Source organism: Epinephelus lanceolatus, chromosome 16, assembly GCF_041903045.1.
Source record: "Epinephelus lanceolatus isolate andai-2023 chromosome 16, ASM4190304v1, whole genome shotgun sequence".
In the NCBI taxonomy this organism is placed as follows: domain Eukaryota; kingdom Metazoa; phylum Chordata; class Actinopteri; order Perciformes; family Serranidae; genus Epinephelus; species Epinephelus lanceolatus.
In genome coordinates, this window is record NC_135749.1 from 23,455,390 (window position 1) to 23,481,009 (window position 25,620).

General features: G+C 42.5%; 1 protein-coding gene across 3 annotated transcripts in view; it reads right to left on the reverse strand.

Moving 5' to 3' along the window:
* Positions 1–403: 403 nt before the first annotated feature.
* ash1l (ash1 (absent, small, or homeotic)-like (Drosophila)) overlaps positions 404–25,620 on the reverse strand; it is a 38,602-nt gene continuing 13,385 nt past the window's right edge. For 2 of the 3 annotated variants that reach the window (XM_033636284.2, XM_033636285.2), the window contains exons 5-27: positions 23,059–23,725; positions 22,718–22,891; positions 22,486–22,580; positions 20,683–20,756; positions 20,481–20,526; positions 20,127–20,235; positions 18,070–18,276; positions 17,713–17,859; positions 14,844–14,952; positions 14,586–14,735; positions 13,934–14,001; positions 13,650–13,816; positions 13,345–13,497; positions 13,101–13,155; positions 11,607–11,739; positions 10,169–10,441; positions 9,738–9,824; positions 9,486–9,576; positions 7,983–8,121; positions 7,650–7,822; positions 7,188–7,354; positions 4,953–5,436; positions 404–2,922 (exon numbers count right to left, since the gene is read on the reverse strand). In XM_033636284.2, coding sequence (XP_033492175.1) covers positions 2,831–2,922; positions 4,953–5,436; positions 7,188–7,354; positions 7,650–7,822; positions 7,983–8,121; positions 9,486–9,576; positions 9,738–9,824; positions 10,169–10,441; positions 11,607–11,739; positions 13,101–13,155; positions 13,345–13,497; positions 13,650–13,816; positions 13,934–14,001; positions 14,586–14,735; positions 14,844–14,952; positions 17,713–17,859; positions 18,070–18,276; positions 20,127–20,235; positions 20,481–20,526; positions 20,683–20,756; positions 22,486–22,580; positions 22,718–22,891; positions 23,059–23,725 — 3,860 coding nt within the window. In that variant the 3' untranslated portion in view covers positions 404–2,830. The remainder of the gene's footprint in view (positions 2,923–4,952; positions 5,437–7,187; positions 7,355–7,649; positions 7,823–7,982; positions 8,122–9,485; positions 9,577–9,737; positions 9,825–10,168; positions 10,442–11,606; positions 11,740–13,100; positions 13,156–13,344; positions 13,498–13,649; positions 13,817–13,933; positions 14,002–14,585; positions 14,736–14,843; positions 14,953–17,712; positions 17,860–18,069; positions 18,277–20,126; positions 20,236–20,480; positions 20,527–20,682; positions 20,757–22,485; positions 22,581–22,717; positions 22,892–23,058; positions 23,726–25,620) is intronic. The other variant, XM_033636287.2, reaches the window with a different exon arrangement.

The following is a 25,620-nucleotide window of genomic DNA, read 5'->3' on the forward strand; positions in this document are numbered from 1 at the left end:
CTAACATTGGATTTCACTGTCAAGCTTTTCCTGTCAGGAGACTATGAATATGAGGACAAAGCTAATTTATATCAATATTTCAAATTCACGTTGATTATTGACTGTGGACTGGATGAGAATATGATCAATGAAGCATTTCTCTTGTATGTCCTGCACATTGTTTCACTTTGCAGAGCCTGCTGTCTTTGGTCAAAGTGGAGTTTGATGTTGATACATGCATGTTATTACTATGACACTTTAATTTTAAGATATGAAAGATATGAACATGGTTTAACTTTTCTCAGATTACTCCAAACCACATTAGTGATAAACTAGCAGAGCACCAGCACACAAGTTCAACATGTAGCTGCATCTTTTTCTTTGTGAACTGTCTAAAGAATATTAAAAGCATGACAACGTAAAGTGTATTCACAATAATGTAGTGCTTTTTATTAAAAAAACAAACAAACAAAAAAACAAAAACAAATATAAAACAAAAAGTAAAAACCAACAGCATTTTTCATGACTTAAGAATCATAATTACAAACTTTTAACGAGTGGAAGAGGTTTTTTTGACAAACTGTACACATCACAAAATGTCCGCCAGTCTGCCATTTACAATGCTTGCATCTTATTTTGTGATTGTCTAAAAATAACTAAACGAATCACACAAAAACACACAAATACAAGTACAAGCATCATACAATGACTGCTATCACAAAACGGAACCATTTCCTATTTGAAAGAAAAAACAAAAAATAATAACATGATATTGGGCTGACAGCTTTACTTTTGTGTCTGTCACCGTTTTTAAAAATATCATAACATTTTTATGTTGGTTTGTTTTTTTAGTGTTCAACACTTTGCAGCAAAAAACAAGGAGTCCATTTCTCCTTTAAAAGTAATATTATTAACAATATTCAGTGACAAAGGTGTCATTGCTGAGTCACTGTCTTGTCCCAATGCCTTCTGTGTCCGTTTGACATTCTTCTCGCTCATCTCACTCATGCAGTACATAGATGAATTTCATTTATAGGCAACGAAAACTCAGCTTAAGTTTTTATGTCGTCAGGACAATTACGGTGAGATTTTCTGGACATTAAAAAAATCATTTTCCTCCAAGCTTAAGTGTCTTCATTATAGTAATACAAACGGAAGAAATGATAATATTATCATTATTATAATAATCATAATACATTTAGGGCTGAGTCCTGTACAGTACAATAATAAACAAAATCCATTTTTCAAGATATTGCTTTTGGAGACACTCCTCAATGTAAAGTGTGTATATTTACATAACTTGGCACTGTACAGCTTCCCGTTCCCTCTCTTCTCTCCCTCCGTCAGTGTCTCATTCTCGCCACCTCTCTGTCAGTTAACCGCACTGGGACATTGCAGGCTGTCCCTTTTTAGCAGAGGCAATTGGGGGGGAAAAGAAAACGAAATCTCATCAAATATCACAATTTCTTTTTAAAACATTCTCCATGGCAACCAGGAACATAGTCTAAAGACAACAAAACATCTCAAGTCCCTTCCCCTCCCAATATACAGTATACACCACCCCACCCGTCTCACAGAATATAAGAAAATATGACCATCACGATACATTTTATGTTAAGTATTGTTTTCCATAGTTTTCTTAAAACTGTTAATTGCCATCGAGCCCTTAATTTTTTTTTTTCAATTTTTTTTTTAAAAAGGTATATCTTCAAGAAATCTGGCAGAGTACAGACACACAATAAGTGTGTACGCACGCACACACTCGCACACAAGGCAGTCGGAGAGCACGGCTGTGTAAGGCGTTACAGTTGAAGCCAGTGTCCCCCCGACACGCCTGATTTTAGTTAAGCTGGTGAATCATGTTACTTCAAAAAAGAGGGCGCGAAGCTGACTGCCTCGCAAGGAAATCAAAGATTAAAATCAAAACCTCAACAAGACACTTTGACTGACACAAGCGCACACTCAGTCCTCCCTCCCCACCCCTTACTCTGAAAACAAACACACCCACCCCACCCCCCGGCCTCTTCTGTTCCTAAATGACGTACTACAGTATAACAGGAAAAAGATAATAGACTTTTTTAACTCGGTTTTTTTTTTCAGACTGCATCATCCAATACTGTGAGTGTTAGTGTGTTTTCGTTATAGATACATTACACAGAGCTTCACAATATCCATGGTACCAAAAGTGCAGTTCACCACCCTCGCTCTCTGTCTCTCCGTCTCTCTCATGAGCAGCATCTGAGCACACTGCTCAACTTACATTTCTCCTATGCCATTCTCCCCCCTCCCCTCGGTCCCCGCGCTTATCCTCTCTCATCTGTTATATTTTGTCATTGCAGCTAGGTCCCACTAGGGGGAACAGTTCTCCAGCATTCACATCTTCTCTGACTGAAACCATCCCTCCCTTCATCTATCCATCCCTATTCAGTACCACTTGTTTCATTTCTGATGCTTGGTAGGGGAATTCATTCACCCATGTCTGTAATATCCAATGCATTTAAGTGCATGGGTTATTTCTCCTATGTTCATTTAAAAAAAAAAAAAAAAAAAACAGGTTTTGCATCATACTACTTAAATAAGCAAGAAGTCCTGGTCAGCTCTCTCTACGTGCTCCTTGAGAACTCTTGAAAAGCTGAAATTGCCATGGAGTCAGCGCTTCCAAACCCCCTCCACCCTCTCAGGATTACAGTCTTGGAAGAGGTAAACTGGAAGAGGCCCCCAGGGATGCATTGTGGTCCTTTAATGGTCGGACAACCAACAATGCTGCATTTCCCCTTCTCGCTGTCTCTCCATGTTCTGCCCCTTGCTCGCGTAAGTAAAAGGCAGTGTGCTTGACAGGCACGCAGCGACGTTATTTCCTGCCCACGAAATCACCAAATCCAAGTGTCCGTCGCCGTAGCCGCCGCCCTGCACCCTCCTCCAGGAGATAAGAGACGTCTATGGCTGTTGGAAGGACACAAAAAGAGGGAGAAATAAGAGGTTAGACGGAAACAGCTGACACACAGGGTATCATATCAGAGAAACAACAAAGGTAGGCAAATGTGACTCTTCTGTTACTGATGCATCAAGCTTCAAGTGCTCAAAAAATCAGAGACTTGATGTCCAAAACAGTTTGTAGCCCCATGAACACACCTCTCAGACCTCTGACAGGTGTGTTCAGGTGTCAGCAAATTTTGTTCCATCCTTTCCACGAGTCATTCCAAGTTTTGCTATACTCCTTTATTGTTGGTCTTACAATTAATCTACGAATAAAAAGTCAAACTTGACTTATTCCTTTGCTGTGCTCTATCAACATATGCTTTAAGCTCAGAGGTGCCTTTGGAAGGATTTTGCTGTGAAGCTGCGGCAGGCTGGCAATATTCTGCATTTCTTTATTGTCAAGAAATCCAATGAAAGACCAAAACCAATAATGTGTTATACTGTATCTCAACTCTCTCTGACTTCCCTTCCCTGTCTGCGGCACTCGGCCCCTAGCCTATTTGTTTATACCAAAAGTGTAAGCCTTAAAAAAAAGAAAAGCAAAGAAAAACTTCCTTAAACTATGTTTTTTAGTGAACAGTATTCAAACAGGAATAAAAAGTCAATTTGCTGGAGACTAGTTATTAGGAGCAGAAAGGTATATAGATATAGTCCGTGTCTAGTCATAGTTTGGGGGCGTGGTGAAGGCGGTGTAGGCGAGGAGGAAGACAGTCCTTTTCCCCAGCCTGTAAATGCCGGGAAGGTGTGGTTTTAAAATCACATAAGGGACACTATTACATTTACTATAGATATGATTATCAAATTTACTATATCAGTACCCTATGGCCATTAATGCTATGATGTAATAGACTAGTATGTTTTAGTGACTTGCATGTTTTGAGATAGTATAGCAGCACTAATGTTACTCAAAGCCTGTTTTGATGATGTGATATAATGTTACCACACAGGGATATGCAACCAGAACTATGGGTTTCTGGTGGCTGGCAACGATGAACCAAGCTGGTTGTTGACTTTGATTTAAGTGTGTTTTAAGATGATAAAATTACTGATTATTTAAATGGAGTCTGATGGGCTTTGGGGATAGCGATTCTGGGACTAATTCTGGTTAAATAAAAAGGATCTTACTCTTAAAGAAAAAGGTCTATCTCTGTAGGAATCCTTTCAATAATAATGTCATACACTTATAGTAAGGCTCTGAGCCTGTCAGTGCTCAAAACAAGCACTTTTAGTGGCTGTAAACTGACGGTGTAAACATGCCGAGTGTTTACATTGCAGCCAGGCTGCTGCTCTCGCTCAGTACTGAAAAAACTTCAAAAAAAGGTGTTCCCATTAGTCACTTAGACATAAAAACATGGGAAAAAAGCTTTCACGTGTAGAAAGCTACACAGCAACTCTTCAGCATGTTTTCCCCCTCAGCGTAAAAGGATGTGACACTTTGTGGGCATTCCATAAAAACAGACTATCTTTGTGGGATTGACTCAAAATAAATGGTGCCTATGTTTATCATATTCTGGACAACATATAGCACAGAGGAATAAGCTGTATCAGTCTTTGGCTACACCTGCAACACGTGTAGGATGAACACATTGTTGGTTTTGGTTTGTAAGAAAAGCACAGCACATCACCAGACTAATCCTTTACACACTGAGAATAGCTCCTGAATGTTTGTTGAAAGTTGGTGCAGTTTTCATAATACGGCCAGCAGCAGATTGAAGCAGTAACACAACAGACTGAAACACTGCATGAGAAGAAGGGACTGAGACAAAGCAGCAGATTCGAAAACGGAGGTTCCCATCTGTTACATGAATGCTTGAAAGACAACTGAATCTGAGCTGCAGATTTTACTTTGTCTTGATCCCCCTCTCCTTTTAATGGAGAGGGGTTTTTTGCCCCAACTTTGAACTTAACCATTCAGGAATACTGTAAAAATGTGTGATCCAACATGTTTTAAGGATGCAAGTGAAACTTTAACCCTAATTTATCTGTTGACCTACCCCCCTGCTTTGTTCCCGGTCCCTCACCATTCTTGTTGGGAGTTCTGTGCAGCAGATCCAGCAGAATTTTGTTGAGTCGTTCCCTCTGGGCCTCCCGCCTGCCCAGCACTGGGTGGTGCAGCGGCGAGGAGGCCGAGGACGACGGCAGTTCAAGCATCTCCCCTATCCTCTCTGCAGAACTTTCCTCCAGCTCCTTGCGCTCTTCAGACCTCTGCCCTTCCTCTTCCTCCTCCTCATCTTCGTCGTCGTCTCCCTCCACTTCCCGCTCTGCTCTCCTGGGCTTGGCTGAAAGAAGTTCAGAATCCTCTGGATTCATGTCCATGTCGTCGTCCTCTCCTCTCCCATCCTCAGCCTCAGGTGGGAAGTCGTCGCCCCGCTCGCAGGAGGAGCCGTCGTCCTCGCAGCCTCCAGCTCCTTTTGGTCTTTCACTCTTCCACGCAGAACGGCCCCCGTTCCTCTTGTAGTTGTCAGGGACGTAATGAGGCTGCAAAAATGTCACAATTAAATCCAGGTTGAAAAGCATTTGCAGAGACTTAACGTGACTTGATTTAGCTGACTTGGGTTTCAAATGATCATGGTTTGCAAATTGCAAATACGTTCCTGTGAGTTGACCTGACACAGATGTGAACTAGTTCAATGCAGTGGAGTCTGACTCACAGGATGAAGACTGTGTGTATAAGCCTGCTATCAGCCAGTTATTTCAAAAGGAATTCTCCTCCCCTTCCACTTCCTGCCTGTTACTGTTTTTAAAATGTAAATGGTAGTAGGGTTGGGTGAGATCTGTGATTTTAAAGCTGCCGACCAAGTACCGAATCATGTTAGAACCATCTGTGCCAAATGTCAGAACCTGAGAGCAAATCTGGGTGAGAATGCCAGATTAAGACAAGAGGCAAAGTGCAGCGGAGCACCCTGAAGCCTGGAAGCCAGCCACAGAGCTCCAAGGCTGGCGAAAGCGGTCCGCTGAGCTGCCAGGTTCGATTTCAGACTTTGCAGTTAAAGTCAAGTTAAAGTCCCACTGATTGTCACACACCTGAGTGCGTGAATTTGTTCTCCGCATTTGACCCATCCCCTGAGGGAGCGGTGAGTAGCAGCGGTGAGTAGCAGCGGTGAGTAGCAGCGGTGCTGCGCTTGGGAATCATGTGGTGATCTTACCCCCACATGCTGAGTGGGAGCCAGTGGGTCCCATTTTTATAGTCTTTGGTATGACCCGGCCGGGGATTGAACCCACAACCTCCCTGTCTCAGGGCAGACACTCTACCGCTAGGCCACTGAGCTGAGCAGAGGTGCCTTAAAGCTGTGAAGCCAGCCACAGCTCTGTGGCCACTCCGTCGGGATCCCGGCAAGCTAAGATTATAGCTGCGGTGCATCTGCTACGATAGTTTCAGCATCTAGTCAATTCTGTTTGTACAGTTTTTTAGTAAAAACTTAGTATCAATACTGGACAAGTAGACATACATTCATATCGGTTCAAATGTGAAAGTTACCCAACCCTAGTCTCTCATAGTCAGGCCTAACTCTTCACTTAGTTTTAGTGCTGTGTATGAAACAGCAACAAACTCTAAGCTCACAATCTACACATTAAAACATCCTTTAATGTCATTTGTGGCATTCTCTTTTCCGGGGTTTTAGCTGTTTTAATGCCAGCACTCACCTCCCTTAGTGCAGAATTACGATGGCTTGAGGCAGACCTTTCTCAAGCGTTGGCACAGCGCTAAAACAAAGTTTGGAGATAGGTCTGGCTATGCGAGACTAAATGCAGTAAAACTCCTTCACAGAAGTAAAAACAAAGAAAAATAAACAGAACTTAACAACATTAAACTAAAAACTGAGAAGTGATCGGGAAATCACTCTCCAGTTTGCTTAAAGCTCTGCGGTGTAGAATAACTGCTGTACGTATTTAATTAAAGTTGCATGGGATGCTGTCATCTGCCCTCAAGTCAGTTGGCATTACAATTAACAGAGGGCATAAAACATGAAAACAATCCCACAACATTCCACATATATTTGGATGTGGTTCAATGCAAACAAAAAGCTAATTTGTGTCAGGTCAGCCCCACCTTCACCTGTGACTGTGCTGCAGGCTGCCTTCACACTGAGCACAAGGAGGTGCCGAGGCAGAATGTGCCCTGGGCTGTAATATTACCTCCACTCTTAAAATATCTTTTGGTGTTTATAAATCAGTAACAGATCCCAGGGGAGCAGCCCCACCCTGTCAAGACCCGCCATCACTCTCACCGAGAAGTCTCTTTTGGGTGTGAGCCGCTTGGGGAAGTGGTTGAAGGCGTATGGCTTGGTGCAGACTGGGTAGCGGTTGCGATGGATCTTGTAGAACAGGTGAGCCGACTTGTCCAAGCGGTAATCGCAGATGTACACATCCTGCTCTTTTACATTCTTTGGCCGTCCTGTCAGAAGGAACATGTTTTGTGTTAGCCTGGAACTTCTGTAATTTATGTCTAGTAAAATATTTGTAAATTTGTTCTGGTATGTTTTTCTGAGGTCAGAGCTGAGCTGTGATGAGATTAGTTACTTTCATTTATCAGCATTTATTAACACCTGAGACATGCACATCTTCATTTTTCACAGTTCACTGAGCTTCACTCAAGCAACAAAGAAACCTCAGCAGTAGTTGTTAAAGGAATTACTAATAACTTCATTTAAACTAGCATGTGTGAGTTTGCACGTGTGTTCACCCCTCACCCTTGCAGTAAGTGTAGAGATCGAGGACACAGCAGGTTCCCACCACTGCCTCCAGGGGGATGATCTCGTAGAGCGGCATGCGGAACAACTCGTTCTGATAGAACCGCCGTGATGGAGAATGATGCGTCTCATGAGGACGGAAGTAGTGGTGGCCAAAGGCAAACCTCTCACCCCTTTAGAGTTTGAGTGGATAAAAAAAGGTCAGCAAATGAAATAATGTAATATAACTTAATAAGCACAACAATAATCCACAAGCACATACCTGTTCTCACTGGCAGGTATCTATAGTACATGATGCTAGCTGCTCAATAATATGACATCTGACTGACTTACTTTTCGTTCTTCCAGAGTTTCTCAATCCGGAAGATGTCGAGTTTGTCTCGGTTGACGTGAGACAGGAGGCGGTAAGACTGCCTGACAGGCTGGCCCTCAGGTGTGCGTCTGCTGTCTCTCATCAGATACACACAGTCACCTGCACACAAGACACAGACAATGACAGGTTACTTGTCTACAACGGTGAGATTTTACAGGAAATCGACTGCTTGACACGAAAGTCAGCTGACAGGTAGAGTATAACATCTCAGTGCAGTAACAGTTCTTTGCCCCAACTGTGGAGAGGATCATATTTTAGCAAGTCAAAATGTTAGGCAAAAAAACTCAAAGGCAAAAAGATCACAAAGCAAACACAAGATTCAGTTTAACCTTGTGATACAACACGTAGCTTCTTATTGTTCCACAAAACCTTTGCAATAATAAAACTCACTTGAATTGTTTTGACTAAATTGTAATAATCATAGCTTAAAGAGAGGCTAAAAGGTACTCTGAGAATTTTTTGACCTCTACTATCACTGTGGAGCAGTGGGTCCCTGTTTTGTTTGACACATACACACTGTGTATTGCTTCACACGGGTATGCGATGCACAGTCCTGCAAGCTGTTTCAGACTATTCCACTAATCTATAACTGGCTTAACTTGCCAAGAAATGCAGCAATGTACAAGAAAACAGAAGACAGCAAACTAGTTCATTTTGGATGTAAACATTGCAGGATTTAAAATACTTCAAAACAAAAGTATAGCATATGTTTCATGAGGAAAGAAAAGCATGCAACACTTTGAGTCGACCCCAAGGATGCACATGATGAATAAAACAGGCCTGAGACGCCTTTTTTTTGTTTGTTTGTTTTGGCTGGTGTGTCATGTTCGAGGTCACAAACGCACCGGAAAACAGGGTTAGTAAACAGCAGGAAGCAGCATGGTGTCCAGTGAAAATGTCACGGTAGATTCTTCTTTTTTTTTAAACATCTCTTACTTATTCGATCTTTCTTTCGAACTCTGTGCCAACTAATTTGGAGCAATGTTTGAACACTGCTTGGACAGCGATGGATAGAATCTGTGGCTAAGTAGACAAAGAGTTGCAGAAGTTACAGATGGCCACACTTGAAAAGGGGCGAAAATCATGGCTAATTAAGAGCATCCATCCATGACTGCAGAGTCATTTTTCCTGGGAATGAATGCCAACTGTAAGCTTTCGAGTTCGGAGGAAAAAGGGAATTCTATGTAAACATAACCTTTGTTTATTTACAAGAAAATGCCACAGGTTGTATTCAACACCAGGCTGAAAATCAGTGTCTCTCTGTCCTCTCTGACTGAAAGTTCCAGTCCTGTTTCACCTCATGTGATGTCAGGTTGTCCTGGAGTACACTTATACATCACTGCAGCTAAGAGAGAAGTTAACCACTGGAGGTCTGCAAAAACAAGATTTTCAGGAGACTACAGGGACTGGACCTTTCCAAGCATTTATGAGCTCATGGCTGCTCGTTTTTATTGTTTCTATACCTTGATGTAGTAGCAGGTCGTCTCTGAGGAGGCAGATGTAGTAGACAGAGCCAGCCTGGGCGTAGCTAGGCTGGGGTATCATGGGAACTTCCTGTAACAACGATGACACATCATGGGTGAGATCAGATGGAAGAGGTTTGTGATAATTTATGTGCAGACAGGGACTTATGTGATATAAATGTTACTGTCTGAAGAAGAAAAACTGTTTTAAACATTGAGCATTCAGAGGTGTTTCAGGAGGGACAGACTCACCCTGTCTACAGGCCGAGGCTCACACTGCTCACACAGGTAGTGCTCCACCTCGGTCTCCAGCCGCATGCAGTCAAAGTGCTGCCACACCTAGTGACAGAAACAACTGGTGAATCACAAGACAGCAAAAAATGGATAGCTGAATCAATTACTCCCCAGGTGGTTTCCACAGTCACTGTGGTAGTTTCAATCAATATCTGTAACCCTCCTAGCTTTCTAAAAATAATAGAAAATACACACAGGAAGACTGAATGCACACTCTCCTTGACAAAGTACTCTACAGTTAGCTGGAGCCTCAAGAGAGAGCACTCACTAAAACAGGTGTAACATATCAAGCAGTCAAATTAAAAAAAGAAATCTCTCTATGCCAGCCTAAATATAGATTTTTCATCCCCTTTTTTTCAGTTACATGTGTTTGACACCTTGCTCCTTACCATGCACTTCTCACACTGGATCATCAGGCCTTCATCCTTGTACATTCCACAGATGCAACGGATGACGTCGTCGTCCTTGTCATGGGACCCCGGCCCTCCTCCTCCGTGGTGGTGGCCGTGGTCACGCTCCAGCGAATCCGAGCTGTCTGCCTCGCTGGCGGTCTCGCCCACGATCTCATCAATCTGGACAGCAGCTTCATGACGAGCGCTGTAGTAGGCTTTCCGCAGCCGACACACGTCCCTGCCGACCGATGACTTCCTGCCATAATATTTCTGGTGGGAAAACAAGTCAAGTTGTAAATCCAGCTACTTTTTTTTGTTGCCTAAAACAACACAACAGGAAAGCATCTCCATGTGTCTGTGTATTCTGACGCACAGAACAAGACCCCACAAACAGACGATACAGCACGTCACAGCTCTGAATTCAACAACAAACCCCATTCCCCTCACACTTCTTTTTCTGTCTAGCAAACAGGGTGTTGGGACCAAAGGGTGAATCTAATTTAGACGTCCACTTCAGATGTCTCTGACTGGAAGAGTAAGCTCCTCTGAGAGGTTTCAAGTGGCACTTGTTTAAACTGCTAAGCCATACAGATGTAAATCAAAAGGGCCTGCAACGTGTGCGCAGTGGATCAGCAGTCATGAAGTTACATCCCATTTGGGAGGTGTTTGTGTGCGAGACGGGAAGAAAGAAATTAACTGAGTGAGTGGGCGGAGGAATGTGTTAGAGCTGCAGAGTAACAGCTTGAATGATCATTTTGATGAAGCTTTTTGATATTGATTAGGCTCTAAGAATCTGGGATCAAACTGGAGAGACTCACGAGTGTTCTTGTGATAAGTGTTATTAAATGATGAAGACTGGATGCTGCACGAGCCTTTGCCTTCATCCATTCATCATACTGACTGTTGTAATGATTGTTGACATAAATCTGACAGGTAGAGAAGATCTATAACATCGATTAAGCATTTTGTTTGATAGATAGATCATTTTCAAATGATTACTCTCTTGGCAGTTTCTCCTGCAGCACCAGCTAAAAGGGTGTAAGAACTTCCCTAGGGGACCAAGATTCTTTTAAAGAACTCAGGATCTAAACCTGAGATTTGACCTAAGGAACCAGAGATGAAATTTGGTTCCTGAAAGATAGTTCCAGGTGTACAAGAAGTCCCTGCTCTGGAGAAGTACTTTTTGGTGGTGCAGGAACTATTAAAGGTGATGCTTGCAAGGCTTAATGTTCCTGACTGGTCAAACACAGATGCCATAGCACTTAATACAAAAGGAGCACTGAGTGTAAGTTTGGTTTTCGTTGATCCTTTCAAATACTTAGCTATTCTCCCAACATGTGCAGCTCAGATGACTCAACTATACAATTATGGATGTAAACAGACACAAATAGCAGGGGATCATAAATGTTACTAACTGATGGGAAAACATGCCTACCTCAGCATTGCGGAACACTTTGAGCATGTCTGTGTCGAACGCTTCAACGGTCTTGTAGTAGCCTGTGAGGATTTGCTTCTCGATGGTGCTGAGGTCCAGAGGGTCAGACACCTTCTCATAGTACTGGCTGTTCCTGATGACACACAGAAACAGCAGGATTAGTTTCTGCAAATTCTTTAAGGCAATGTTTACACTTGGTATTAACATGCGTCCTCCTTGGTGATCAGATTACAAGAGGACAGCTCTAATCCACCCTGAGATCTGATTGCTCAGACTAGGGATGGGCAAAGGATCAAAATTCATTATTCCATCATCAAAAAATTAACCATCAATTATCAATTAATTGATAAGCGAGTATTTCAAAAGAGAGAAAACAAAAGAGTGCAGTGCAGACTGTTGCCGCATGAGAGCGCAGCTGTCCCAGTTTTGAGCTTCAACCCTCCAGGCCAAAGAGGAAGACGGCGCGCATGCGCAGTTCACCCCTGGGTGTTTACAACCGTTGCCAGCCAGGGGTTACAGGCTTCAGTTTTCAGCGAAACCTCCATCTTTCAATGGCATAGTGTTTTCAGAGGCCTCAAGGGAAGCCGCCAAGGCTTTGGAGAGCGATGAGAGCCTCCGTCTGTTTATGATTTTTTGCCTGGCATAGGTCCGGTGGGGGGTCTTGTAGGCACGGCAGCTCGCCAGGCCTGTAGCATTGTAGGGGATACACTGCGACTATCGAGCAAAATTATTTGTGATCGATCAAAATCCTTAACAATCAATTATCGATATTCAAAAATTGATGCCCATCCCTAGCTCAGACCACATTCTGAGGTGGCCACATATGGTCACATTTTTTCAGCAGTGTGTATGCTTATGTATCCTGGGCCACACTGAAGGACCGCATACTCAGCTGACGTCCTTGCTTATGCAACTCCCTGCCCAAAAGCCAAACTTTCTGTTGCTGCTGTTACACAGGTTAGACACAGCACTTAAGGACTGTCTCCAGAGCCGCTCTCCACCCTGCCGATGGCAATTCAACATGGTGCATGAAGAGACATATTTTAATGCCAGGTGTGAACAAAAAGACATAAAGTACTCCCTCTTGTATCACCCAATACATATTATAATACCAGCTGTAAACTGACTCCATAACTGGGTAAGTCTCAGCATCCACAAAAACAACATTTCAAAAACCTTGGTGCTTATAAACCTTTGAGTCTACAGACACTTTAAGGGCAGCTCAGTGGCGGTCAACCATGACAGTGTTAGTGCCATCTTGCCAAAGAAAACTAATGAGCTGTTATTGTTTTGACACAAAGTGATTACTATCAATACTGGACAAGAATCAAAGCACAGGCTGTCATGGCTGAAATGTGTGGCGCAAGATAAAACTGTTACAGTATGTGGGTACTGTACACTGACAGAGCAGATAACACTGCTGTCTGACAAACAGTAAAACATTATGAATGAACCATGGATGAAATGCGGGTTTGCACTTTTACACACTCTTACCTCTTCCTGGACGGGAGGTTCACCAGCGGAGCAGCGAGTGTCTGGCCAGCTGAATCTGAGGGAGGACAGAAGAAAAACATTCCTATCATCATTTGCCAATCACAGAGCCTTATCACTCAGTAAATATTGGATATTAGAGGTGCGGACAGATGAGTTTCAAAGGCCTGATAAGACCTCAGCTCAGGCTAGAGGTCATACTAATGAGAATATTTAATAGATAAATACATTAGACACAGACACTAACCCTTGTAGCTGGTGATCATGTCACAAATCTCCTTGAAGATGTGTGCAAGGCGAGCAGTGCGTGTGACTTCTGTGTTTTCCTCAGCAGCAGCGAGTCTTCGTGTGCGTACCGACCGTGACGTCTGCAGGGCCGAGAACTGCGTCAGGAACACGTCTAGAAACAGGGCACGGGCATTTTACACAACTTCACTTAATTTCAGATCGCTAACATTTACATTCAATGGTACATTTCAGTGCTGCCCTATCACTGCACATATTAACTGTTGATATCACTTCCGCTTCACACCTCTGAGGCTGTGCACTCACCTGACTTAATGTTGCCATCGTCTCGGATGACTCCTCCCCAGCGCGTATACAAAGACAGGCTGCTGGTGTCCCTCTCCCTCTCACCCTCTCTCTTCAGCATCTCCTGTTTCTCCCTCATCTTCTCCCAGTTCCGCAGGAGAAACACCCGGTGCCTCAGCACAAAGTTCCTGATGATTGAGAGGAAGAGGACAGGAGTGTGAACACAGCAAGTGCCTGTATGTGCTAAAGAGCTAGAGTTCTGCTTCCCCTATATTGTGTTTATGTGTCAGTTTGCCAGTATGTACCTCTCTCTGTTGGACATGGGCTTCATGAGATGAGGGTAAAACTTGTTGCTGTCACTCGACTCTTCCTCCTGAAGATAAAGAAAGTTGTATTACAGCATCTTAATAGCAAGCACCTCTTAGCTTAAGAGGTCACATGTTACTCTTGTCAATCAATATTTGACAACTTCGTCATAAGATTCATCCTTAAAACCACAATGTACATTGCTGAAAGCATATCTTTAAAAATACCATTATATACTATAAATTTTAGGTCAAACCATTCAGCCTTTAAGGTATTCTGAGTTACTTTTTTTAAGACACCTTATGGCCCACTAAGAGTACCTCTGAGACAAAGACACACTCATGCCCTACATAGACATTGCACCTGATATTTAGTAAGACACCGCCACACTTTTATAGCTTCAGCTATATAACAAAAGGCTATTGTTTTCAATAAGTGAAAGTCTTAAGCAAAACATTATGGTATGCAGTGGTAGTACAAGTCCTCAGATCTTTTACTTAAGTAAAAGAGATGCAGTGGAATAGAAGTATAATGTAGCAAAAAATGGGAAACTCGGATAATGTACAAGTACCTCAAAGTTGTCGTCTCGTCTTACGAGTGAATTGATACCACCACAAGTTCTCAGTATTTTTAAGTACACTGATGACTCACCCGTTTCTTGAGCTGGTGTTTGGACTTCCTCTTCTCCTTGAGTCGGCCCAGCCGCCGCGTCCCTCCCGTCTTCCCGGGCAGGCCGTTAATACGCTGGCTCTTCCCTCCAATGATGCCCCGGCAGCTCTCTGAGCCACACTTGCACACTTGCTGTAGAGTGAGAGAAATGAGTCGTAATAAGTGAGAAAAGGGTCGTGCCAAAAATAAAAGCAACTTGTTATTTCACTAGGAGGTCAAAGACAGTCGCTGGTGCTTCACCTGCTCTTCTGTGTTGAAAGAATGGAAGTTGTAGTCATAGGTGAGCTCAGTGCCGCTGGTGATGTCCTTAAGAGCAAAGAGGCCTATTCTGTACACCCCATTCACTGACCTAAGATAAGATAAGTCACAGGGAGGCTGAGTGAGTGGCAGCATGTACATGATGAATTTTAATGTTAATTACAAAGCATGAGGAACTTCGTTACATAAACAACATCAAAATAAACTACTTAGAATATGACGAATTAAAGTTAAAAGACAGGAGAGGTAAAGGATACGAGGAAAGATAATTTAGTGCACAAGACATCAGGAGTGTTGTGAGCTGACAGGAGGTTACTGGATCTTTCAGTCAATGTTTAAGGTAGTATTTTACTGATAAATGTTTAGAATTACATCATACTGTGGTAAATATATTGATGGAGAATAAAAATTCAGCTGCTTCCAAACTCATCCTCTGGTGTTAATATGTGACAGGCACCAGAACGCTTAAAAGAACATTAAAAATTAACCAAACTTTGTGGAACATGGTATCATTTTCAGGTCAAGCTTTCCTGTCTAATGACAATGAAACAATGTATGAAAGAAGATGCAGAGCATTGTCTAAGACGGGTTTAAACAAATGATACAGTCCCCTTTAAGTCAAGTTTAAAGTCAAGTTTCTGTCTTGACTTCAAACAATGTTAAACTAGCCCTGTTAAAATGGCAATTCATTTAAGGCTTTTTAAAAATCAGGACTAAAAGTGAAAAGGATCGGCCCAGTTTTCATTTGCTCCATTTGGCAACCGCTCAACATGTCCTCCCTATTTTCCCCTTCTCCAAACGAAGCAGTGCTCCAGCTTTTCGCCATTCTTCTAAGAATAAAGCGCACTATTCTGTTTGCCAGCCACTTGATAATTTATTCCTTCTATAGGGGTAAAAAGCTGGTTCAGCGCATTGTCTTCAGGCACTACAGCTGTATCTAAGGCCTGGCTCCATGTAATCTCTCTTCTGTGACAAGATGGATGACTCGTCAGGCTTTGTGCTGAAAATCCTCCATCCTTGCGGAGTCTTTTATTTCAGCCCAGCCACTCTACATTACACACACAAGCAGTTCACATACACACATACACTGACCAGTGTCCTAGATCATGAGCTGGTCTGTGCTGGAGGGCAGAGGGTACAGTTTGATTTGACTCTTTTGACTCTGTGGAGGTCATTAGCTGTCCACAGTGAAATGTTTACATGTACAAAATATCCCGGGTTTTGCCCTTACTCTAAAAAACACAATATTCTTACTCAGCTGTTTACATGGCTAATAACAATGACTGCTATTCCCGTTTACATGCAGGTGTGCATACAGATCAGCAATGGACGATGGCATCATCCATTAGCCCAGCTCTTATTTGTAATAAGGCCTCAGAATATGCTGTTTACATGATTAGTTATATTCAGAATAATACTTGTATATTAGTGTGCATGTAAACAATCACTCAAACGCTCTAAACTGGTGACACATGTTGCCCATTCACCATATACAGGCAAACCACATCTAAGACAAAATCCCGATCGGTCTCACTTAAAAAAGTCAGGCACAGGGAGGGAGGCCTCCTCAGCCAGGTCTCCAACTGCAGCGGATTTAGCCATGCTGTGAGAACAATCCCTCAGGAAACCAGTGAATTGTTTTGGCGTGGTGCAGGGCCTTTAAGCCATTTAGGTCTCTGAACACTGGCAGAGACTGACTGAGGTGATCTCATCAGATTACCACCGCACAACCACATTAATAAGGCTGGGGTTTCAAGGCAGAGCTTTCTCATTTACAATGAAGTGCACCTGCTACACGTGTCCCTTTTAGAGTGCGTGTAAGATAACCCAAACAAGAGCAACCCAATATTGGCAAACATACAACACTGTGGCTACTTAGGTTTAAGTGGTTTGTATCTGTAATAAAACCACACAACTTCAAAAAACTTTTAAATATGACTAAAACTTTCTGCCATCATAAGAAAACCTAAAACCACTACAAACAAGCTTGTATTTAAGAGCATTAAACTGCACACACACACTGATTTATAGCTACAAGCTTCATAATACTGTGTGATTACTTACACTGAAACCCTTGATATCTGATAACAAAATGATTATTTCTATGCTGAATATCTTCCTCTCCTTTCTGGTAATTTCACTACACTCAGTTTGCCTCTTACAGAGTGAGTAAGAAATTACCCAACCCACGAGAGCCATCAGGCACACAAGCAGATAGCAATTAACTGAAACTATTTAGGTAATAGGCTGGTATTTTCCAGTTCGTTAACCGTAAGGGACGGAAGCATTTAGAAAACAAAATACTGAATTATCAAGCTGGAACATTTTCCAATCAGCCTCTCCCACTCTCCTCTCACAGCCATCCAGCAAGACTCTCAGCTTCACTTGTTTAACATTGCCTCTTTAATCCACTCTGTTGATATACCTGACAGTCCTTAAAGGTTCCCTGTGGAGTTTTAGACCTCCAGTAGTACTATGGGGCTGTTTTTACATGAGTGGGTCTGCGTTTTGTTTGGCTTGTGCACACATGCACGGAATACATAGTGATACCAATACTATTCTACTTATCTACAGGTGTCCCGTGTTCTCCTTTGAGAAAATATCATAAACCAAAATGGAGAAAGTCATATTTTATAATTTTTTTAGTTTCCTGCAGTATGCTTCTTTGCCATCACAGTCAAACTAAAGCAGTTTATGCCAGGTCTGGCTCAATTATCCGTCCTTAACAGCTCGTGGCAACTGCTCATGTTCGTGCCCGAAAAGGCTTAGCCAAATCTGTGCTTTGGTGAGAACCCAAAAGCACCACAAGGACATCAGGAGGGAACTGGTTTAAAGCTGCCATGACACCCACCACTTCTGCATCTCACAGTTGGGTTCACAGCTGTGGTTTATGAAGCGTGCCTCATTGCCCATTCTGTAGCTGTCGATCACCATGCCGCTATCCAGGTTCAGACAGTAGTGGCCACTGTGGGAGAAGTACTGCTCCATCATACGGCTCCTGGAATTCGGTAAAAGAGCGAGAGTGGAAGATTAAAAGAGAGGTTTCATTAATTTAATTAGGTCATGATAAATTCCTGAAATGAGGAAGTGAAACGGGCAGAAACACAGATGCAGAATATTATAAATCATCTCCTATTCACACACTTTCTGGGGCACGTCTGCCAACCAACAGGGATTTCTTGCATAATTAGTGACGCAATGGTCTCACCTAAACTCCTGTTCGCTGACCACCTCTCCCAGGTACTCGATGATAAACTGTCCAGAGCGGAGTGATTCCTTGGTGCGGATTCCCCAGCCTTTGCCCTCAGCACGGAATCGCTCCAGACACTGAACCCACTCATGTCTCTGGATGTGCTGGTTGTCACACTTGTCACCAGATGGACAGGTGCTGGGAGAGCATTCAGCAAAACTCATCCTAGGGAAATTAAAAAAATATTAAATGAGGCGGGCTTTTAACAACATGATGCTTTGCTTAATTACTAAATAAACTACGAAAAGGCACTCAGTAGAGTGCGGGACTCTGTCAGGCGGCCACGTTCTGGCTGCCTGAGCTGACTGTGGCCACTCTAGACAATTCTTGTAATTATACAGCAGACGTAAAGCAGCACATTTCAGATGATGCGATATAATGATGAGGATGAATGTAATTTTAACGACTAAAAACACAGCCACAAATCTTTGATCCATATCATTTTTGGACTTTTAACAGAATTAATTTTGGCTGCATGCAACAGCACAACACAATAGGAAATAACAATAAACATCATTAAAAGAGACAAACAAAAAGAAATCATGTAACTAAGATAAAAGCACACGTCAAGGAAAAATGACCAAATCAACAAAATCTGTAAGTCTACAAAATCTGGCAGGCAAATCGCTCCAGTTCTGAAAACGCTCGCTGTGGTATGAAGTTGTGCAAAAGAAAACCAGATTGCAGCTTTACTGCAGAGAGCTGCGCACAGTGAAATTGTCCCTTCCGGCTCCCTTACAGTCAAGATGGCCGCAAGGAAAATAAAAATAAGGATTTGTTCATCTCATATTGCGCCTTAGATTAGTGGATCAACACATATTGGGTATTGAATTAATCTGCAGATGCTTCAGTTCCAAATGAGACTAAACTTTTCTATGGATGTGAGTTTTTAAGCCACAATGAAGGCCAAAATGTGGCCTGCAACAGATGGTAAGACTTGTTGTTTTTAGCCAAGCTGATTTTCGAAAAGACTTAGGGCTCCTACCAGCTGGTTAAGAGGAGAGAGGAGTCAGCTTTCAAAAGCCCTTTTTACACAGAGATTGTATTACAGGCCTGCTACATAGTTCCTTCCTGATGCCGCCTTTGCATTTTTACACAGAACTAAACAACAATGGCATCATGCCGCTCCAGTGTGTGATAACAGACAGCATGCCAGCATCTCAGAATCAAAAGAGGTGTGGCAGGCGTGACGTAATACAACAGCTTCAGCCTTAACGTGACATAAAACATACATAATAGTAGCCCTTTATCAACAATAACAGTGGTATAACATGGAAATAACAATCATTCACCATCTCTGTTATATGCCAGCTGATCTCATCCTCTGCTTGGAGTAAAAGGATTCCCGGACCTTATTGTTTTTCCCAATTTGCTGACATTTACGGCAGCTGTCAGTCTTCTTCAAGTTAGCCGCTAACTGCTAACAACTACTTTTTAAATCTCCCGGGGTGGGTTGCAGGCATAACACATTGTCAAGGCACCACACCCATAATGCACTTGATCCTGTCCTGTTGGTTGTTGTGTTTATACAGACGCTGTTAGTACCACCCATGGCGGCTTAAAGGCGAGACGCTCTGCCCCCCATTCCACAGATGTACTTCATATACAGCATGGCGAGGGGGCATAAGGGTGTGATATTTCCACCTTGAACAGGCAGTGTGGAAGAGGCTAATGATGGTATAAAACAGTCACCAACACAGGTTTTTCGACAATTGTAAATCACTGCAACCACAAGAGCTCCTTGAGCATACAGTCATCTATGTGCACACAAGATATTAGGCTGATTGGTCCAGTAGTATGTGAGATTAGTCAGACAGATACAGTCACTCATGCATGCACACACACAGCCAAATGCATGATCCCCTCCAGGCTTATGCCTAGCAGGGATAACAAATATATGCAACATTCCTAAGCAAACATTTGACTAAACCTGAGTGTTGACTTTTGACAGATAATCAGATTTCCAACGGGAAACCTGTTTAAAGCCGCCACTATGTGCTGTGAATTGTCTTTACCTGTTCAGGCAGTCATCCATGCATCCCTTTTCATTCGAGTCTTCACGAGGTTTACAGTTGCATGTAGTTGTTTCATAACCAGAGAGAGGCTTCACATCCACATAGACATCTGTGACACAAATGGGGGATTACCGTTTTACATTTACAGTTATTAACACTGTGATAAACTGTGACCAGCAGTGGGAGCATTGAGCATTTTTAATTTCTGTTTTACAAACAATGCATGTAATTGATGAAAAGGACTACAATAGTCAAAGCAACCAACATACTGAAACAAATATATGCAAGCACACAAACTGATCAGGCTACAAATTACACTATGGTTTAATCACTGGAACAAAGCCGGACACTCACTTGATCTGATCTTTTTATAAAGGGGGACATCCGGCCTCTTGTAAAGCTGAAACACAAAAACAGAACAGTTAACACAAAGGGGTAAAAACAGAAACAAATAATTATGTGGGACACTAGGGGGACTGTATCTTTTGAAACTATCTGTTAGTAGTTTACTGTAAGCACAGGAAAACCCTACAAACACTTATTGATGATTGATTACCTGATCGTGTTTCCACAGCCATAGGATGTCATAAGGCAACTGGAAATCAATGCGCTTCTGTCTCAGGTACTTCCCTGAATAAACAAAGCAGGGGAAATTTGGGAGGAGAAAATGAAATTGAAACCTAAAAGAAGATGGAAGCAACTTTTACATGTACACAGTCATATATATAAATCACATTTATATTCACAGACGCTATTAAAATGAGAAGTTCGACCTCTTGATGAAACATTTTGTGTGTTTCATCTCATTATAGCTGAAAATACAGGCCTGTAGTGACTGAAAAGGGAAGAGTCATGTTCCTAGAAACAGGTTTACTGAGTAATCTGGATAGTTTTGATAAGTGACCCTGGGGAACTGAAGTACAAAGAGCCGTTGTGGATTTTAGACTGAAAAACTGACTACAGGGTTACTTAAGGCAAATAAATAGGAAGAACTTCTAAGACTTTTATAATGTCTCTCAGAATGACATTTGAGTCCATTTTTACACTAAAAATTGTAGGAAAAAAACATGAACTGACATCAATTACTTTACTTTTGCCCAAATGTTTATTTTAACAGAAAAATTACTTTTTTGTCTCATGGTGGAGATGAGGGTACAACAGAAATAGGGAGTACCTGCCATTTGTTGGCAGGTTTTCTTGGTGATTTTGTGTTTCTCACTCTGCATGTGGGATTCCACTGCCATTATTCCCATCGTGCAGAGTTTGAAATTTTTCTTTGCATAATATACATTGAGCCTCATATGCATTGCCTTGTACCGGTTTCAGACATGCCACAGGATCTTGGTGAAACAGCCAATTTTTCATTGAATTTGCACTCCCTGGGTCATCCAGGGTACAGTGACAGCAAGCTATCAGAGCGTGGATCCTCCATCCCGGCCAGAAACAAAATATGATTGTGGTTTGATCCACTGTCCTGATCTGCGTGGTGTTAATGCGAGAGGAATTGGTAGATTATTTTTAAAAAGTAGATGTTGCCAATTATTTGACAGTTTACAATACAACATTTGAAAAACACCAAGCTTTTCCATGACATTTCAAGGACCCAAAATAAAGACCCCCCCCCCCGCCAAGCGTTATTCCAACATATTGGATTCAAACTCTAATCAAACATAATTTCAGCTAGCTGGCTTACAGACAGGGAGAAAATGACCAAATACACATGATTGTAAAAAAAAAAAAAAAAAAAAAAAAACACGCTGTCGCACATCTACACTAATTAGTTCCATTACGTTGACAGCTACAGATAATTAATTTGCCATTATGTTACATTACAAGGAAGGTCATCCACAGGAGATTATTGTAACAATTTCATTATACACAACAAAATTTTACTACTTTTCAAAAACTTTCAATGATTCTGACTTTTCCAGGCCTGAAAAATGTGGTTGTCAATTGTTATGATTTTTCCAGGTTTTCCATGACCGTGGGAACCCTGACATTCGTGAAATCCTACTTCCCATGTCCAGGCTTTTAAAGGATTTTTGAAAGATGGATTTAAGACATTTTTATACCAATAGAGGCCTTATTTTTAGATTAATGAATTCAATGCCTTCTAAGACTTTTTTAAGGATGCACAGGGAGCCTGGACTAATCCAACCTCATGAGACAGGCCAATGTATTACCTCTGCATATAGAAACATGACTGGTGTCTTTAAACCTTTTACAAAACCAGAAAACATAAATAACTTAAATTGGTAGTGTTTTAAAAGACTGTTCAGTTCATTTGGTAGTAACTGCCTGTTTAAATAGAAACTACAGGGTGCAGTGCAAAAAAAAGTGATTTCAATTTGAGACTTACCAACATGTATAGGAGCTGGAAACAATCCATACTCATGTTCCCCAGGTATGTATTCAAGCTTCTCTTTCTTTAGCTGCAGGAGCTGACTTCGGGGGCTACAGGGATTGGTACAGAAATGATATGATATAAGAGGCAGATCACAAGCACTCCAGAGAAGCTGTATATGGGGCACTGACTTCTAAAGTAAACATCAATATCAGAAGATTTAGTTTAAGATTTCTTTGCAACTCACTCTTCAGTCTTGTACACATCAGAGTAAAGTCCCGCCTTCTGAAACTTCTTCTTTGGAGGTCTGGCTGCTCTCTTCTCCCGTTGGCTGGTTATGGGTATGGGTGGAGCTTGTTCCCTGGAGACAGTGCTGGGGCGTTCTGGGGAGCTGTGGCCATCTGGCTTGCTTTCCATTGAGCTAAAAATAGAACCATGACTTGATTTCTAGTGGCGACTGTATTTAATAAATGTTCCTTTATATGAATCCTAACATTAGTACTCACTGTAAATGTTTGTCAGTGTGCCATAGCTGAGACTTTCAGGTATGAGGGTTAATGTGCAACAGTGTGGTGAAAGACTGCTTACCCACGAAAGTGCTGGAGTTCGTCCTGGGTAAGCCAGCTTCTTCCAGTCCCAGCTCTGGACCTTGCTACCAGGTTGCCCAGGTTCTCCTCTCTGTCTGGCAATCGCTCCTCAGTCTCTTCTACCTCCCCATCCTCTTCTTCCTCCTCTTCTTCCTCATCCCCATCTCCGTCCCAGTGCTTTCTCTTCTGGCCTTTTCTGCGCTGGCCCTGGACTACCGACTCTATAGCATCTGTCACAGTGTCCCCCTCCCACCCTCGGCCCCCCGCTGGCCGTTCTGTCCCTCTGTCCCTGTGCCGGGTCTGATTCAACTCAACCACTGGCGGAGGGGATGGCGGTGGGGAGGGTAGCGGGTGTTTCCTGGGACGTCCAGGGCCCCTCTTCTTCACTACGTTGTTCCCTGTACGAGCCTGTCTCTGCAGCTTCTTGGCACGCAGGATTTTGTTGACATGGTGCAGGCTGTGTTTGGATGGCTGTGCCCGATGGGAGTGGTGGGGCAGAGAGGCATCCAGGCAACAGTCCTGAGAGGGGGAGAGGCAGGAGGAAGAAGCGGAGCCGTGGGAGTGAAACAGTGAAGGTTGGTGATGGTGCTGCTGCCGGTTGTGTACAGATCCCTCAGGCCCTTCAGGGGGCGAGAGGGCAACACCTCTTGTCTGGACACCTGATGAGCCTAGTCAAAGGAGACGAAAAAATTGATACTACATATGTTGCACTAAGTATTAAAGCACAGAACACACATTTTAAGCAATTCCTAGCATTTGTAAGTGGCTTTAGAAAAGATGAGACAGTCAACAAACTGGGTGATACTGTGGCTATGCATAAGCTGAATGACAAAGCAGTCTCTGGCTGATGTTTATTAATTTCAACTTTTTAGGGTTTTTCCTGGCTCAAAATCAGGCGGAGATGATACCATCCTGAGCATGTGTACACACGTGCATATCTACTGTGGCATCAACTGGCTCAAGCAAACACTTATTTACAAGCAACATATTTTGGGAGTCCTGTCTGGTGTTCCCAACAAGACCCTGGACAGGCTCCTGTATGTGCAGAACTCAGCTGCCAGGGTGGCACACCAACCCCACCCTCATCTAACATCACTGGCTTCCGGTCAAATCCTGCATCCACCTACGAATCCCTCCATAGTCTTGCCCCCCAGTTCCTGTCTGACCTCCTCCACTCCTATACCCTGTCCTGGAACTTTTTCCAATGCTTTCAAATTCATGCATTCATCAGTGCAGTTAACTTCTTAAAATAAAAAAGATGCAGGCCACATATTATTGAACAGAACATGAATTGCATACTGTTTCAAGGGAAATATTACAGTAGGCTATGCAAACACTGGACGCTATGCAGACGTGTGTATATCCCATATATATATGTATATCCCACAATGGACAAGCATGAGCATCCGCAGATGGTTGCAATCTGACTGGCACCCCCTGGTTCAAAATTGAGGGTATGGAGGTAGGTTGAAGGGGAAAGGAACCTGGACAAGAGCCACACTGTATGCAAGTAAAATAATCTGTTTATTCAATTATAGATCACCAATAATTTCGTATGCTATATTTTTTTTTTTCAAAAAAGAGAAAAATAACGTGTTGAAATCAAACATTTTGATGAATCTCTGAATCGTAATCAAATCGAATTGTGAGGTGTCTGAAGATTCCCACCCCAACACCTGACAATATAAATCTGTATTAAACGATGGACATCAGTGAAAAGGAGACGAATAATGACCTCATCAGTTGTTTTTCACATTTATAGGGCCAGGACCAGTCCAGGAAAAATCAGATGGCTCTTTTCTTCCTTTCACTGTTTTGGCAACACCTTTCCCAGTGCATTGTGCTGATTACAACACAGTGCCACCACACTGGTGTAACACAGCTATTCCAGTTATGAATAAGAGCCTTTTGTCGAAAGCTGGAGGCGGGGCGAAATCTGACGTAGGTGGCCGCCTTGTGATACATTACACAGGAAGAGCCCTGCTTTTATGACAATTTGGAAACCACCAAGACACCTGGAGTCAACAGAAAGATTTGTCTGACATTGCTTTACACCTCTAGCAACAAGTACTTGGCTTACACAGCATAAATGTTGATGTTATCCCTACCAAGGTGATATTTGTAACAAGAATTCAATGGTATAAAGTGGTCGTAGAGTGATAGTACATAGAGTAGTTTTCTTCATTTATTCACCATCCCTCAACTGCTCCATATTTTCTCTGACTCTCCTCCTGACACCTTATATCACTTTCCAATTTTGCATCTTCCTTCAAATCTCTTTCCTCTTTTACATTATCCTTAAACTCATATTTCACCCTCATCTTTCACACTTTCCCTTTCCTATTTCCCATCTTTTGACATTACAAGACTCTGCTTCACTTCCCGCACATCTTCCTCTCCTTTTCTTGTCTTTTCTCCTCATTAAGATTGTTCTCCTGTGCCTCGTCATCCTGACTTCCTCACCCTCTCCCTCCCTCTCCTTGACTGACCTTAGAAAACCCTCTTCTACATCTTTTCATTTGTCTCACACTCACCCATGTCTTCCAAGAACCTTGACTATCCC